Below are 16,656 nucleotides of genomic sequence, written 5' to 3'. Positions count from 1 at the left end.
TTATATATATATATATATATATATATATATATATATATATATATATATATATATATATATATATATATATATATATATATATATATATATATATATATATACACACACAATGATCTTATTTCAAAATATATATGAATAACAAATATGTTTTAATGATGATTGATCAATCACTAAAAGAAAGCAACAAAATACCAACAGATTTAGCAATAGATTAAATAGCTACAACTTAAATATCTACAGGTTTTTGTGTTTTACACTAGTACAATACTGTTCATTTGCGTCAGCTGTAGGAAGCAATAGGCGTCTATTTTAAAACAAGTGCTAATGAACAAGACGCTTGTAGTCAAAACTTTAGGCGTCTGTGTTAGTTGACGCCTATAGTGGACTATATGCTTCTGTTCTTTCGGAGGAATTGACGCCATAGGCTTTTTGTAATATATATTCTTTTAAAAAATATAATCTTGTTCCGCTAGACTAAATTTAATCCTCCAAAATATAAACCATCAACAGAATTCACAATATACACAATTATATTGCACAATCTATAGTATAATCTACAACCTAGTAATATCAAAACTCAAAACAATCAAATAATCTCTATTTATACAAAATCTAAGTAGTCCAAAATCTATGAAATCAACATCTATGTACGCTAACCTTCCATGAAAAATTCACAAGCAACTTGAATGCAATCAATTAGTGAGGCCAATCACCCACGCATTTAGATGAAATCGTACCATATTAAAACAAATACTTTGTCCATCCTAGTTATGATGAAAGAGATAATAAGATGCCAAAGACGAATGTTTCATCGATACCAAATGCACATGGTATAGAGATTTTAAATTTACATCTCTAGACTTTTGCATTCTGGCATTACATTAACAAGATCAAAGAGTGCTACATGTAACTAATCCAACAAAGATCATCTTACCATAAACCATCTTTATATGAAGAAAGAAGGAAAGTAATATAATCCTGCTTTCTTGTATTGTCGAGAGGGTTGCAGGAGCAGAAAGATTTTGAAAGAAAACTAGAAGAAGAACACTTTTTCATTTAGTACTCTGCATTAAAACTATCAAGCTCTCAACACAGAGGTGTGTTTCTTTACAATTGAACTAACTAACTCGGACTCTAAACTAACTCTAAAACAAATCTAACAAATATCAGTTATAGAGTTAGTTAGTGATAGATGGTGAATATGATAGAGTTTGAGTGCTCACTATTGACACCCCCCGCAAGCTGGAGTGTAAAAGCAATGTAGACCCAACTTGGAAATGAAACTACAGAAGGTATTGGCAGCAAGGGGTTTTGTAAAAACATCATCTAGTTGATTGGTGGTAGGGACATGCAGTAGTTTCAGTACTTGTTTCTGTAGCTTTTCTCTCACAAGGTGGTAGTCTATTTCGATGTGCTTTGTTCTCTCATGGAAAACTGGAGTCTCTGCTATTGCAATGGCATATTTGCTATCATAGTACAACATAGCTGAGGAATCAACATTTATTTCTAATTAAGTCTTGTAGTAGATAAATCTGCCACTGTATCTCACATGGTGTTGCTACAAGTGCCCTATACTTAGATTCATATGAGCTTCTAGATATGGTGTGCTACTTCTTTTACTTCTAAAACACCAAAGTAATGTCCAGAAACATGCAAAAGCCAGTAACAGACCTTATAGTATCTGGACAAGCAGCCCAGTTAGAATCAATGAAGCTTTTGATCTATAAGGATAATGATGCTGAGAAGAAAAGAACATGCCCAAGGGCAGCTTTGACATATCTTAGGACCCTGTGTGTTTCCTTTAGATAAAAATCAGTAAGGCAATCTAGGAACTGAGATAATTGTCGTGTAGCATAGCTTATATCTGGTCTTGTAATTGTAAGATACAATAATCTTCGCACAAACCTCCTATACTGAGTAATATTTTCAAGTATGTTGCCAATAGTCCTAGTAATTCTAGTTGATGTTACCATGGGTGTCTTAGCTGGCTTACAGTGTAGAAAACCACTTTCTTCATGTATTCCAAACTTCACTGGAACTTTCAGCGATCTCTTCGGTCTACCACTTGCCATCCAGATTGCCCGCTCTTCTTCAGGCGCAGCTCAACTTCAGAGTCATCATGTGTTGTGCTTTCAGTAAGTTAGCCTTAAGTTGTTTCAATAGTTCATTGCGCTCCCAAAGCAAGTCATCAAGAGCCTAAATATTAGTGAAATTCTAAATATAATGAGGAATAGTGGGTGGCAGATGTCCATATAGAGCTTGGAAGGGACTCATATGTAAACTGTGATTGAAGTTAGAGTTGTAACTAAATTCAGCCCAACTCAATGATGCCCACGTCTACGGTCTATCTATAGCAAAAGCTTGGAGATACTGCCACTAGTACAAAATAGATCATAAATATAGGACTATTTGCGTCCGGAGTTTCAACTCCGGACGCATAAAGTGATGCGTGACATTTTTGTAATTAAAATGTCCACTATTTAATTATTATTATTATTTTTAACAGACCATCTGCGTCCGGAGTAACTATTTCAGACCCAGCTAGTTATTTATTATCATTTTTTATTTAATTTTTTTTAGATAAAATGTTTTGAAATAGCGTAGATCTGGCTTCATCTTCACCATCGCCGCAACACCTTCCCCACACCCATCGCCGCACCACCATCGCCTCCCGTCCACAGCCACCGCCGCCGTCCACAGCAGCATGCCCCGTTGCCTCTCGCCTCACGCCATCGACACAGCCACTAGCTGCCGTCGCCTGACGCCCTCGCCCCTGCTGCCCTCGCCGCCGGCATTGCCTTGGCCTCTTGCTTCGCCGCCAGAATCGCGCCTGCTCGCCGTCGACACAGGTACGTTTATTTCGTTTTTTATTTAATTTAATTTATTTTATTTATTTGTTTAATATTTTAGAAAATTTGGTTATTGTTTATTTTAGTTTTGATTAATTGCTTGTTATTGTATATGTTGGGTATTACTGGCTTAGGCTGATACTCTATTTGCTTCTTGCTTGGAACTGTATTCTCTGGGCTGGGGCATTCCTTAGTAAATGGGGAGAAATTGGCATATGAAGCATGGACTAAAGGTATAATAACAGTTTGGAGATGGACTGAAGATTACAAGCAAATTCTGTCATCAATGATGGCTTCAAATGGCAAGGTCAATGATCCTTTCATGAAGGTATAATTCTTTTAACTGTTATTTGAGTGAAACTTGAAAAGTGTTTATACAGTTGAATAATCTTTGTGTGTGAGATTTTACTTTTGCAGGAAATGAGGGAGTACTATAATGTGATGTAGAAGAACGCATGATTTAGAAGAACACATGACTGTAAATTAAAGGTATTAGTATTTGAAGAGTTATTTCTTGCTTATATGAATTATATGATTTGATTTGGTCTCTACTCCATATATTAGTGTGTTTTTAACTTCTCAAGGAGCTTTATCTCTATATCTAGGAGTATAACTAGGTAAATTTCCTGTGCTGTTGAATGCCCCATTTATATTTTGTTTTAATGCATTTATTCAATCAAAGGTAACTCAATGGTCTGCCATTTCTTGAATATTATTAGTTGGACATGTTTTTGATAATTGCTTAATTTGAATTATACATTTTTAGACTATGAATATGAATAGAGAGCTAGCTATGCACTATTGCTCTGTTACTGGTCTTTGCTAGTCCTTTAAAATTGAGCCAGCATGGAGGATTGTTATAATATGAAGACTTCTAAAATTGAGGGAGAAACAGTTTGTTTGTTTGAGATATTTGATGGTTAGAACTGTTTTGATGACCCTTCCATTTAAAATCTTGAGTTTGTAGCCATTGGTAGTTTCTTTAGCTCTTATACTTGCTATTTTATTTTAATAAGACAGGGCCTTGAGTTGGGTTGCCTTTTGATTCCATAAGCATATTTTAAGTCTGTGTTATCAGGCTTGAAAACATTTTGATAACCATGGGCAGAACCTGCTGTTGTATACTCATCTTTATATGAGTCAAGGTCTGAGATTTTTGCGATGATCTTCATGTGTTATTGCAGGCCATGGTGGTTCACGTGCAGATGAGTATTTAAAGGAGCATCGTTTTGAGAATCTGACTAAGCATCCACAGTTTCTAAAAAACACTAAATTATCTATAAGTAAGTTATTTTTCAAGAATTTATAACCATACTTTCCAAGTTCCATAATTTATAACCATAGGTAATATAGGTAACTGTTTTGTCATATATTTGGTTGAAGCAAATAACAATTACAGACATTTTTAAAGACAAAATATTGGTTATCACTATAGAATTGTCATGCCATCAATATTTATTTTTTGTAATGATTGCAGTTGCATTTCTTTGTTAATATCTTTGACATCCTCTTTCTTAGTTTCTCAGAGAAGCCCCTGGAGGTATTCCATATAGTTGTTGATGCTGGAAATGGAGCCAGAGGGTTTTTCACTGTAAGTTAAATGTCAGGCTGCGATCACATAATATTATTTCCCTTGCATCCCTTTGAATATCTTATGTTCTAGAACTATTTTTTGCATAAATTATAAACATGTGTGTTTCAAACATGACACACAAATGTCCATTTCTTTTGTAGGAATGTGCTATGAATGAAGAAATGTCTATTCTAGGTTCAAACTGCAATTAATGGCCTCCGGGAAAGTGCCTCCAATAGAACGGATAGACTAAAACAAGAGATGTCAACTATGCATGATTCAACTTCTTTAGTGAAAGATGAGTGGACAATGTACATGGAAAAAGCTGAATTATATTACCTAGGGGATACTGTTTCTGTGGAGAACATTAAGAAAGAAATGGAAGTTGTCCTACAAAGCTGGTACGGTGTAGGACTATCTCTGTAACAGACCTTGATATATCCATATTTGACTTGCTGCTAAACTAAACAAACTTGTCTACATACAGTCTGCAAAAGGCAAAAATGGGTGCACAGCAGTGGAACAATGCTCAAAGATCTTTGCTCAATCTAGAGGAGGTCAATGTAGCTTCTGTACACGAAATAGTGAGGTTGGTTCATGGTGCTAGCTTCTACAATTCAAAATGAATCAGTTTGTCTTCTTGAGACTTGGATAGAGGTTTCTGATGTATACTCCCATCCCTTTGTGAATTGTTCCAGGGAAGTTAGCATCGTGAAGGCCTTCCTCTTCGCCGTCGTTCTCGCCGTCTTCTCCGCCGATGCTAAGGCTCATAAGATCGGATTTGCTCCAGCTCCTTCGCCTGATCGGAAGCTCTCTGCTGCTGTCCGTCGCTGCTCTCCTCAGGCACTGAGTTTTGAGTTTTGGGTCCGTTGATTTAGTTTCTCTACTTGAGCTTGTCTTAAGTTACTTACAACCAAGAGATGTTTGAAGGGTATGTTCACATATTATTTATAAATGCTTTATAAATTATATAAATGGGGCACATCTATGTGAATTACCTACTCCACAGAATGAACCTGTATTCTTCAATCATGTGATATGCTCATATGGCTGTTGTACAATGATGAATTTTGATTATCTTAGTGTACTTCTCTTACTCTACTCAAAACTGTCTTTTAGCCATTTTCACATTTGAGTGTTGATACAAGTGTCAATAGTAGGAGGTTTTTGTCCAAGACTGAAGGAAAGCAAAGACAGAAACTTAAAGACTCTTATCGGGTCAGTATGATCTAAGAGCAATAAGGTGCCCTATGTCAAAACACTTCTCAGGTTTGTTTCTCAACATGCAAACTTGTCAAACTCAGTGCTATGGAGTCCAGCAACTACTCGTGTTGCCTCTCTGTATGCTGCAGCTGCAGCAGATGTATATGTAATGAATTCGCAGGTAATGCTTTATAACTTCGTATTTTTGCACTTAGAAATCCCAGGGTGGTTAATTAAACTACTCTGCACTATTTGGTACACTTCAAAATCAAGACATGGCTCCATTCTTTCTTAATTTCTAATGTATATTATATAGATAGTTGTGCTAGATCATGTGAATGAAGTTACAAGAGTTTTGTGTGTAAACATTTATTTGAATGACTTATCAAGAACTAGGATGCAAGTGAGTTAAGATTTTGTTTTATGCTTGTAAGCACAACTATATATGCATATCTTGCTTTTAAATCATTTTCTCTATTGAAATTCATTATCATGCTTGTCTATGTTAGCCAATGTTTGTGTATCATATCATTAAGATTTTACTGGGCTGGTGGTGTTTTTATCGCTTGTTGACCAGATGTTGATGATTCGTGGTATAGTTTTGTATCTTGATAGAACATATTTTGAAGATGTTCACTGCTTATGAATTCAGAGAGTTTTAGGAATTTAATTTATCAAATTAATTTTTTTTTATAAAAATGACTATCTGCGTCTGGAACTGCCCAGTTCCAGACGCAGATAGTCTATTTAAAAAAATAAAAAATTACCAGCTGCGTCCGACGCAGCTGCTAAATTAAAAAATATATAAATGACCAGCTGCGTCCGGAACTGGGCAGTTCCGGACGCAGATAGTCCGGACCAATTGTGTCCGTGGCATATGGCAAAAAGTCCAAAGCTCCACCAGATGCAAATGCATCTTTCTGTACTAGGGATGCTCAAGTCCCCTGTTCACCACTTCGGACTGACCATCCTTTGGAGGTGATAGAAATTAGAAAATATTAATATATGGGGCTCAAATCCATGAAGACTAACATATTGCTTGCAACCCTTCGCCCATCCACGTTGCACCACATTTGTACGTCGTCTCCGAAGTTTGCTCTCCAACATGTGCATGCCGCAAAACTCTCAATTTTATATATGTAGCATTGTTTTTTTTGCTTAGTAAGCACCTCAATTTTGAATGTATTCATTCTTCATTGTTTCTTTCTCACGTGTGCATTAATATATATATATATATATATATATATATATATATATATATATATATATATATATATATATATATATATATATATTATTTTCCCAATTTATCAATTTCCTTATTTTGTCATTTTTATATTTTCCCTATTATTCAACTTCTCTATAATTCTAAATTTTGGATAATTGGCTTCCGCATTATTCCTAACAAGCGGTATCAGGGCGGTTTAATTCAGAATTATTTCTAAATATGTCGACTGTTACCAAGTTTGATATCGAGAAGTTTGATGGGAAAATTAAGTTTTTCTATATAGGAGGTTCAGATAGAAGTCGTTCTAACCAAAAATGGTTTAAAGAAAGAAAGCACTAGCTGTGAAGAAGAAGAAGCCGACTGCAATTACAGATGAAGATTGGAAAGATTTTGATGACAAGACATGTTAAACCATTCAATTGTGCTTGTCAAAAGAGGTTCTACGTGGAGTGATAGGTGAGACGACTGCGTCAGATTTATGGTCCGAGCTGGATTCGCTCTACATGGACAAATCTCTGGCGAACACATTGTGCTTGAAGGAGCGGTTGTATACAATCTGTATGACAGAAGGTACTTCAATTAAATCTCACTTAGATGAATTCAATTCTATTTTATTGGACTTGGATAATATTGATGTCATAATTAAAGATGAGGATCGTTCTATTTTATTGCTTGTTTATCTCCCTAAATCATACAAGCATTTAAAAAAAATAATAATGCTGTATGGAAATACTAGTGGTACCCTAACTTTCGATAGTGTTAAGTCAAACCTATTGTGCAAAGAAAAGTTTGACTTAGAAATTAAGTCTGAGGAAAAAGGTGAAGGCTTGACTGTTAGGGGTTGCTCACTTGAAACGAAGAGTAACAATAAAAAATCTAGGTCCAAGCCCAATGGACGTAAGTCCAACAAATCCAGTAAGTACTGCAAGAAGCATAGTTATGATGTGACTGAATGCTTCAAACTGAAGAACAAGCAAGAGAGAGAAAAGAAGTCTGGTGAAGCTAGTTTTATTGAAAGTGATTCAGAAGGCGATGTTATGTTATTTGTTAGCTCCGGTGACAAATGGAGTGAAACTGAGTGGATTCTGGACTCTGGTTGTACATTCCACATGTGCCCTCACAAAGACTGGTTTGTTTCTTTGGAACCAACAAATAATAAACACTTACTCTTATATGAATTGTAATAGCGATGAGTAAGGTCGTATCCACAGAGACTGGTTAGACTTATCTTTAGCAATAGATTTAATAAATAATGAAATGAGAATCGAAACTTAAATAGCAACAATAAAATGGAAAATAATATCGAAAAGCAAATAATTATCAAATAAATGTCAATGGCAAATAGTATCCAACTCAAGGAATAATATCAGTTTAACTCTAACAAGACAGATATTGATATGCAAGCCAAATTAACTTTACTCTTTACTAGATTGGTTATGGTTATTAACAAGCTCTAACAACCTGTCTTTCCTTACTTCGTCGGTAATTAAAACAAGCTCTTTAATTACTTCCCTAGCTAATAAACAACCCTAAACAAGCTCTTAGGATTTAATTTACTACCAGCATTATCGAATTAGAAAGACTACCAATCCTAGCCAACAAACTCATAAGCTCGGTTCATTTAAGCTAGACTATATATCTCTATAACACAAACTGAAAATCAGTTATAATCAAATTGTGCTATTTGCTACTAACATCAAAACACTTAAACAATTACGGATTCAAGGTTCTGATTAGCAATATAATAACTTGACAATTGAACAATGGGCCCTATTGCAACAATTAATCAAACAATAATTCATATATATGAATATAACAGAAGATACATAGATAATAAAGCGCAAATAATAATTAAGGCTAAATAAAGCTTACTGGTCTTGTAGAATCAAACTTCCATAATCCTCGAATTGGAAAAAAATAAGAACTTAGCAGTACATCGTAGGTATTGTTTACAAAATAAAAATATATATATTAATTCTCTAAAAAGAGAATTTAAGGAATATATATATCTATACGTGTTTTGGAAGCAAACCAAATTGAAATTGAATTCAAGAATTGGATGCCTAGAAAGCAAATGTGTTATCCTATTTATACAGAAAAGAATGCGACATTTGTGCTAATTGCAAGAAGGGGAGAAAAAAGTGGAACATGTAAGGGATGACTGCTGCAGTCCGTGGCCTTCTGTTTGAATTGTTCTTCGCAACTTGCATGCTGGAATTCTTGCCATATAATTAATGAAAGGATTTTGATCATTTGTTTATTTGGTCCTGCATAATAATAAGATATTGGTGGCCTAATTTAGACAAAGTAAAAGAAATAAATGAATTAGTCAAAATAGTTTATTAAGCCCAATTATTCATATAACTAATATATTATTTCAAAACATAAAATAAAGTTTAAAATAAATATAATGTAAAATAAATAAAACTAATTTATTATAAGAATTAAATATAAATAAGTATAAAAATAATGCTTATCACACCTCTCGTCGAGCCACAACGAGAGTATTCCATTGTCCAAGATCGGCCTAGGAGGACAATTAAAAACCTACTAGGTATGCTAGTGATGATGAAACTCACTTGGTTGCTTATGCTCTTTTAGTTGCACAAGAGGTTGGTGGTTATCCTAGTTAGGATCGGACGTAGATTGTCAAGGCAGAATTTTTTTTTAAGAAATGACAATCTGCGTCTGTGGTGCAAATAATCCTTTAGTTCAAACGCAGAGATGACTCATTCTGTACTAGTGAAGGCCGCTGAAGAAGCGCTAAATGACTCAAATTGGATCCTAACTGATAGGGTAATTGGGTAAGTACCCAACCCGGAACCACCAGAGAAAAAGCAAGCAGGCATGTGGAAGTCAAATGATCACATATTGAAGAGAAATGATAATTACTCCAATGGCTCCCCGTTGTTACTATCCTGTAGGCTCACCATTATGAGGAGTCCGTTATACTCATCAAATGAGTCGTTGCACCCATAGTATAAATAGTAGACTGTAGTAAAAGAGGAGACATACTGAATATTCTGTACTAAAACTATAAGCAATACAATTAGATTTACTTTCCTAATATACTCCCGTAACATATTTACCGCCACTAACAATGCAAAAGGAATTGAACCTATTTGAAAGAAACCAAATCTCTTTTAGTAAATATATCCGATCTTCTAGTCTCTTTTGAAGATTTTGTGGCATCACTTTTAAGCTTGAGACTTTTTAAATGTTTAAACGCGAACTCCTCATGCTTAATTAATCTTATTTTCAAAATAAAAAATAATAAAATCACAGTACGGACTCTTTCATTTCTTATAATATTATTGACATTCCAAAATATACCACCATAGTAACACACACCACTATTACATTTTAGTTAAGCTTAGAAAAGCTTACATTATTTCAAACATTATTCTTTGAATCTGCAAACCTCCAAACACATTCACATGATATTTAATTATTTATTTAGCAAGCCAACGATAGTTGAAAAATTCTTGGTTGATTTTAACCCATTGAGAGATAAAGTAGTGATGGATGATCTCGGGATGAATTAAAACAGCCAAGAATTTGTGAGATTATATTTGTTTAATTTGTCACTTGAGATGGTGGGTCTCAATGTCTTTGGTGAGAGCTAAGACAAACTGCACCAAAGTGTGTGGCTCTGGGATACTCTCATTCTGCTTCTCAAACTCTATGGTCCAAGTCACCAAGTTGTTTATGCCCCTTGTGTCGACATGAACACTTATGCTCATACTCTTGTAAAGTTCTATCAGATCACCTTCGATCACCTTGAATTTCACTGTTTTGTGTTCCTCATCTATGGCTTCAATTATCTCTTTTGCAATCTGCTGTTTCCCATCTGCATTCATAAATTTTCAAGTAAATATTACCATTAGATCTAACGCAATATATACACACATATATATAGCGAGAGTTGCATCCAAATGAGAACCATGTATTAGGTAAGAACGTGAGAATTGTATAACGGCACACACTCTGCTACATAATCTATCAGGAGTAGTTGTAATACATTCATGCAGTAAATTGTGTGCACTCATGTACTAGTTCGCAAATTCTCACCTAAGGATGGTTATCACCTGGGTATGGTTCTCACCTGATTATATATATATATATATATATATATATATATATATATATATATATATATATAGGATCGCGTTCAGGAGAGAACTGAGGACATTTCGCCGCGCGCTACGTGTCCAGATGTAGTTGTACCTAACGTTATAACTAGTTGCACCTAATGTTATAACTATGTGCACCTAGTTTGCACTCAGGTGCATGAATGTTAACAAGGTAAATTACTTGCACTTAGAAGTGAAAAGAAGTGCACAAGTGCAAGTAAAATGTATTACAGGTGCAAGTAAATTGTATATTGAGCATCAATACTAAGTGCACCTAATGTTATAATTAGGGGCACCTAGGTTACACCAGGTGCATGAATGTTAACAAGATAAATTACTTGCAATTGTAAGTGAAAATATGTGCGAAAATAAGTGCACTTGTAAGTGAAACAATGTTTGTATATGCTTCAAAGTAAAAAGTGATAATTGATTTAATTCATTTATTTGAATAAATCACTGATTCAAGGTTACTAAATAATAAAGAAAAATTGACATGTTAATTTTATAAATATTGCAAAGTTAATTGAAGCTTTTTATAATTATAAAATCCTTCATCATTTATGAATCTGAGTTGCATATAACAACTGTTGACAAAATCTCAGATCTGTAAAATTTATAACCTTGTAAGTATAAGTTGTTAATTGAATATGATTGAAGATCATCATATTATACATAAATCATAATGAACATATAAAAAGCATATTATTCCACTATATATTACTTTAAATAATGTGAGTAAATAAACATTGTCAACTTGCTGGAACAACCTCAAAGATTCGAGAATTTGAAATTATCATATTTAGAAAAAAATAAAAAAATAAAAATTCGAGACGACATGGCCAATATAAAAGGCCGTCTCACGGATCCTTATCCGTGAGACGGGTCGGGTAGAAATACCATGCACATGTCACACTTATATGTGCAAATGTCATACTTATATGCTCAAATATAATACTAATTAGGAATACAATTCAAAAAAAAATAAAAAAGGAATACAATTTTTGTTACTTATAAGAGAAAAAGTATTACATTTTTCATAATAAGTAATGTTGACAAGTTTTCCATACTTATAAGGAAAAATATAATACTTTTGAGGAAAATGTAATAATTTTAAATCGAAAGGTAAAAGTATTGTATTTTCCATTAAAAGTATTACATTTACCCTTATAAGTAACAAAATTTCAATTTCTGATTAGTATTACATTTGAGCATATAAGTATGACATTTGTGCGTATAAGTGTTACGTATACATCTTGACCCGACCCGATCCGACTCGTCTCACGGTGAGAGGGTCTCATACAAGTTTTTGCCAATATAAAATTGATATGCGTATTTATTTATATATTATTAGTCCTTTAGATTTAAAGGAATAATATTTAATTGTTTTTAATCTGCAAATTAATGAAATTTGTAATCATAATGCTATAATCACTGTTCGGAGCACTTAAAAAATATATTGTAATTGAAATATAAACATCTAATTAAATTGAGTCACCCTTATTTGTATAGTAGTATACAATGAATTAAATTGAGTCACCCTTATTTGTATAGTAGTATACAATGTATATTAATTCTAGTTAGGATATATATATATATATATATATATATATATATATATATGTGTGTNAATATAAACATCTAATTAAATTGAGTCACCCTTATTTGTATAGTAGTATACAATGTATATTAATTCTAGTTAGGATATATATATATATATATATATATATATATATATATGTGTGTATATATATATATATATATATATATATATATATATATGTGTGTGTGTGTGTGTGTGTGTATACGTTTATGTGTGTGAGAGAGAGAGGATGTATGTATGTATACGTCCATAATTAGGTGTATGTGAATTGATTTTAACGTGTCAACTTGCGAAGTTCTGAATGATTGTACCCCACTTATTATATGATTGCACCGCAAGGTCGTGCATGTTTAGTAGGCATAGCGGTGCAATCTTGTAGTAATTGCGGTGCAATCCTTTAAAAGTTCGCAGTAGGTTCACATGTTTAGGTGGTTTCTCACCTGATTATCATTATATATATATATACACACGCATGATTATATATAGGTGGTTTCTCACCTGATTATCATTATATATATATATACACACGCATGATTATCATTATATATATATATATACACACAGAGTGGAGGAGGAGGAGATATACCATGAGTAAAAGTCCAGCAGATGACAGAACCAACAGTTCCCCACTCACCCTCATGCAAATCACAGCCATGAATCTTGTCTGGGCTCATTGTGTTGATTTGATTTGGTCTATACCTAAAGATTTCATGGAACACATCCCCATCGGACTTGATCTCTATTTGTGATACTAACTTCCCACTTAGATTGCTCATCTCTCTCTCTCTCTCTCTCACTCTCTCTAATATGAATATATTTGGGCTTGAGGTTTTCGATTCTCAGCACTGGATGGCCTTTAAATAATTGCAAAGTGGTGGTGTCAGTTCTATCGTGGGCCGCGGTCCACAATGCATTGTGGACCGCGGTCCACGATAAAACTGACACCACCACTTTTGTGGACCGCGGTCCCAAAACGACGTCGTTTCAGTAAGTGGGAGACGGAGCCCGTAATTGACATTACAGTTCATCTCAAAAGATACTGTCTTACATTTGTTTTGATATTATCGAATGAAACTGTAGTTATATCGAAATGTAACTGTAGTTGTGTTGAAATGTAACTGCAGTATATTAACTAATACTGAATAACAGTTTCACATTTGTGTTTTATATTATCGAATGAAACTGTAGTTATATCGAAATGTAACTGTAGTTGTGTTGAAATGTAACTGCAGTGTATATGAACTGATACTAAATAACAATTTCACATTTGTGTTTTTATATTATCGAATGAAACTGTAGTTATATCAAAATGTAACTGCAGTTATGTTGAAATGTAACTGCAGTGTATATGAACTGAAAGTGAGTGACGCGAATTCATCCGTTTGTTTTCATTAATTAAAACGACGCCGTTTTGATGCGCGGTCCGCAATGCATCGTGGACCACGGTCCACGATATAATTTGCGTGGTGGTGTAAGCCACGTAATGCAGATTTGATATAATTATTGATAATCGCAGCTGTTGCCAACAATAATTAAGTAATTTATAGCAGTGGTCCACAAGGAAACTCAGATTACGGATGATTCCCAATAATAGAAATGATTGTGAATGATCACAACTAATATTTACCCTCGAAAATATATTATACTCATTATTTTGTGTTTGGTTTAATCACAATTTCTTCAACCTGTCAATTAGCAACTATACAACTGGGCTAATCATGTATGCATTAAGTAGAATTAACTTTTGGTTACATTGGAAGTAATTCGTGCCATCTCGTTCACAGTCCCACAGGCATATTCATTACTATTCAAAATGATATATATATATAGGGTTGCACTCTCTTGCGAACTACCGCCTAAGTAGGAAATGAGAACGCTCCACAGCCGTTCACATGCCCAGATCAACGAATCATATGCAATTTTTAAAAAAATGACGCGGTGACATTTTCGTAAATAACTGGAACTTTGGTGCACCTAGTTTCACTTGCAAGTGCACCTAGTTTTACTTACAAGTGCACCTAGTTTTGCACATATTTTCTTTTACAAGTGCAAGTAATTTACCTTGTTAATATTCATGCACCTATTTTCGCAAATATTTTCACTTACAAATGCAAGTAATTTACCTTGTTAATATTCATGCACCTGGTGCACCTAATTATAACATTAGGTGCACCTAGTTATAACATTAGGTACACCTAGTTATAACATTAGGTGCACTTAGTATTGACGGTCATTGTACAATTCACTTGCACCTATAATACATTTTACTTACACTTGTACAAATAATTTACTTTGTTAACATTCATGCATCTGAGTGCAACCTATTTGCACCTAGTTAAAACATTAGGTGCACCTAGTTATAACATTAGGTGCACTTAGTATTGACGCTCATTGTACAATTTACTTGCACTTGTAATACATTTTACTTGCACATGTGCACCTATTTTCAGTTACAGGTGCAAGTAATTTACCTTGTTAACATTTATGCACTTGGGTGCACCTATGTGCACCTAGTTATAACATTACGTGCACCTATTTATAACGTTAGGTGCAACTACATTCCGGACACGTGGCGCGCTGTGATTCGTCCGCATTTCTCTCCTGGGCGGCCAGTACGCACCTGAACGCGATCCTATATATATATATATATATATATATAATTATTAGTGTTTTTTTTTATTAATAGTAGGCTGCGAGTTTTTTAAGTGAAATCAGAATTTTATATAAAATGGTTAAGGTCGGATCAGTGAAGCCCCGCAAATCGTAAACAAAAGCACTTCGAAATGAAGTAGGGAAATCGTAAAAGCAAAAAAATAAGGACGGCCTACAAATTACAATGGCCCAAAGAAGCGAAAACATCAACAACTTGATTTGCTTAAGGTCGGAGCAGTGAAGCAACGTAAATCGTATAAAAAAAAAAAAAGAGTTAATTCCATTTTTGGTCCTAGATTATTAGGTGGCATTTCATTTTTAGTCCTTTTTTATCAAAACATTCACATTTGGTCTTAATATTATTGTGGCATGATCATTTTTGGTCCTCTGTCAACAAAATTGTTGAAATGTCATTAAGTGCCCAAAGTGTTCCTCATTTGATTCATTTATGTGTTAATGTGTAATTCTTGATGATTTACATGAATTTAATGATTATTGGAGCATTTTTGGATGCATGTAGAGTCAATGGGAGCCTTGAAAAAGGTATGAAGATGGGGAAAATTCTAGGGAAGCCATACCCCCATGTATACGCCCGTCCCTCTAGGAGTACACAAATTCAAGCCATTTTTCCGTGCTCACTGGAATATTCGTACCCCCATGCATACACCCGTCCCTCAGCCCGTCTAAGATCTCAAAAATGAAGCAGGTGGCGTACCCCTTCACGTACGCCCGTCCGCGTGGCTGTACCTCTATTTCAATGCTCACTGGAACAACGCTTACTGCCATAGGGATGATTGTCCCTGAGGGCGTCCCCCTATGCCCTGTTCACTATTTAAGCTCGTTTTGAGCATTTTCAACTCGGTTCCGACCCATGGTTGAGCCCTAGCCATTTTCTTCTCATTCCTTTCATATTTTAGGGTTAGATTAGGCTTATATTTAGGTTCTTTAACACTTTTGAAGCTTGTAATCTTGGATTTGAAGTTTGGATTCCAACATTTCAAGATTGTTCTTCCATTTTCAATACATAAGTTATCCTTCCTTTTATCTCTTTTCTTTTGCAAGATTTATGTTTATTACTTGTGGTTTTGTGTTCCTTATGCTATTTAATCATGAGTAGTTAGTTTATGGACTTGAGTTAGGGTTGTATTATCTATTTTGATGCTTAAGTTGTAATTATTGTGAAAAAGGGGAAGAACCCCAACCTAGGGTTCATGTGTTTATATTATGAGGGTATTGCATTTGAATCTTGCTTATGTTTGATGTACACATTCATTGGCATGTATTTAGAGGATTCTTTTCCTGAATGAGAGTTGGGTGATGAATTCGTGCCACCCCTTGCATAAACCCGATTTCTTCCCATGAAAATAGGGGAAATTGCGAGATTTAAAATGCTTATGTGCTTTAAGAGCTAGGATTGA

General features: G+C 34.3%; 2 protein-coding genes and 1 long non-coding RNA gene across 3 annotated transcripts; 2 read left to right on the top strand and 1 right to left on the bottom strand.

The window, feature by feature from the left end:
- The first annotated feature begins 3,041 nt into the window (after positions 1–3,041).
- Positions 3,042–4,116, top strand: LOC116015190. Its single transcript, XR_004097567.1, has 3 exons — positions 3,042–3,177; positions 3,267–3,338; positions 4,034–4,116. It is a non-coding gene; the product is annotated as an uncharacterized LOC116015190 (long non-coding RNA).
- Positions 4,117–4,622: 506 nt separating this feature from the next.
- Positions 4,623–5,308, top strand: LOC116015189 (kinesin-like protein KIN-5D). The gene is made up of 3 exons (XM_031255216.1): positions 4,623–4,823; positions 4,910–5,011; positions 5,121–5,308. Exons 1-3 carry the CDS (start codon positions 4,684–4,686, stop codon positions 5,293–5,295), a joined length of 417 nt encoding a protein of 138 aa, XP_031111076.1. The 5' UTR covers positions 4,623–4,683; the 3' UTR covers positions 5,296–5,308.
- Positions 5,309–10,124: 4,816 nt separating this feature from the next.
- On the bottom strand, positions 10,125–13,402 carry LOC116015188 (kirola-like). The gene is made up of 2 exons (XM_031255215.1): positions 13,173–13,402; positions 10,125–10,703 (listed from the first exon to the last, which is right to left on the bottom strand). Exons 1-2 carry the CDS (start codon positions 13,360–13,362, stop codon positions 10,438–10,440), a joined length of 456 nt encoding a protein of 151 aa, XP_031111075.1. The 5' UTR covers positions 13,363–13,402; the 3' UTR covers positions 10,125–10,437.
- Between the last annotated feature and the right edge of the window lie 3,254 nt (positions 13,403–16,656).

Source organism: Ipomoea triloba, chromosome 4 (genome assembly GCF_003576645.1).
Source record: "Ipomoea triloba cultivar NCNSP0323 chromosome 4, ASM357664v1".
NCBI classification, from domain to species: Eukaryota; Viridiplantae; Streptophyta; class Magnoliopsida; order Solanales; family Convolvulaceae; genus Ipomoea; species Ipomoea triloba.
Note: the sequence above shows the minus strand (reverse complement) of the source record. Positions and strands in the feature narration are given on the sequence as shown.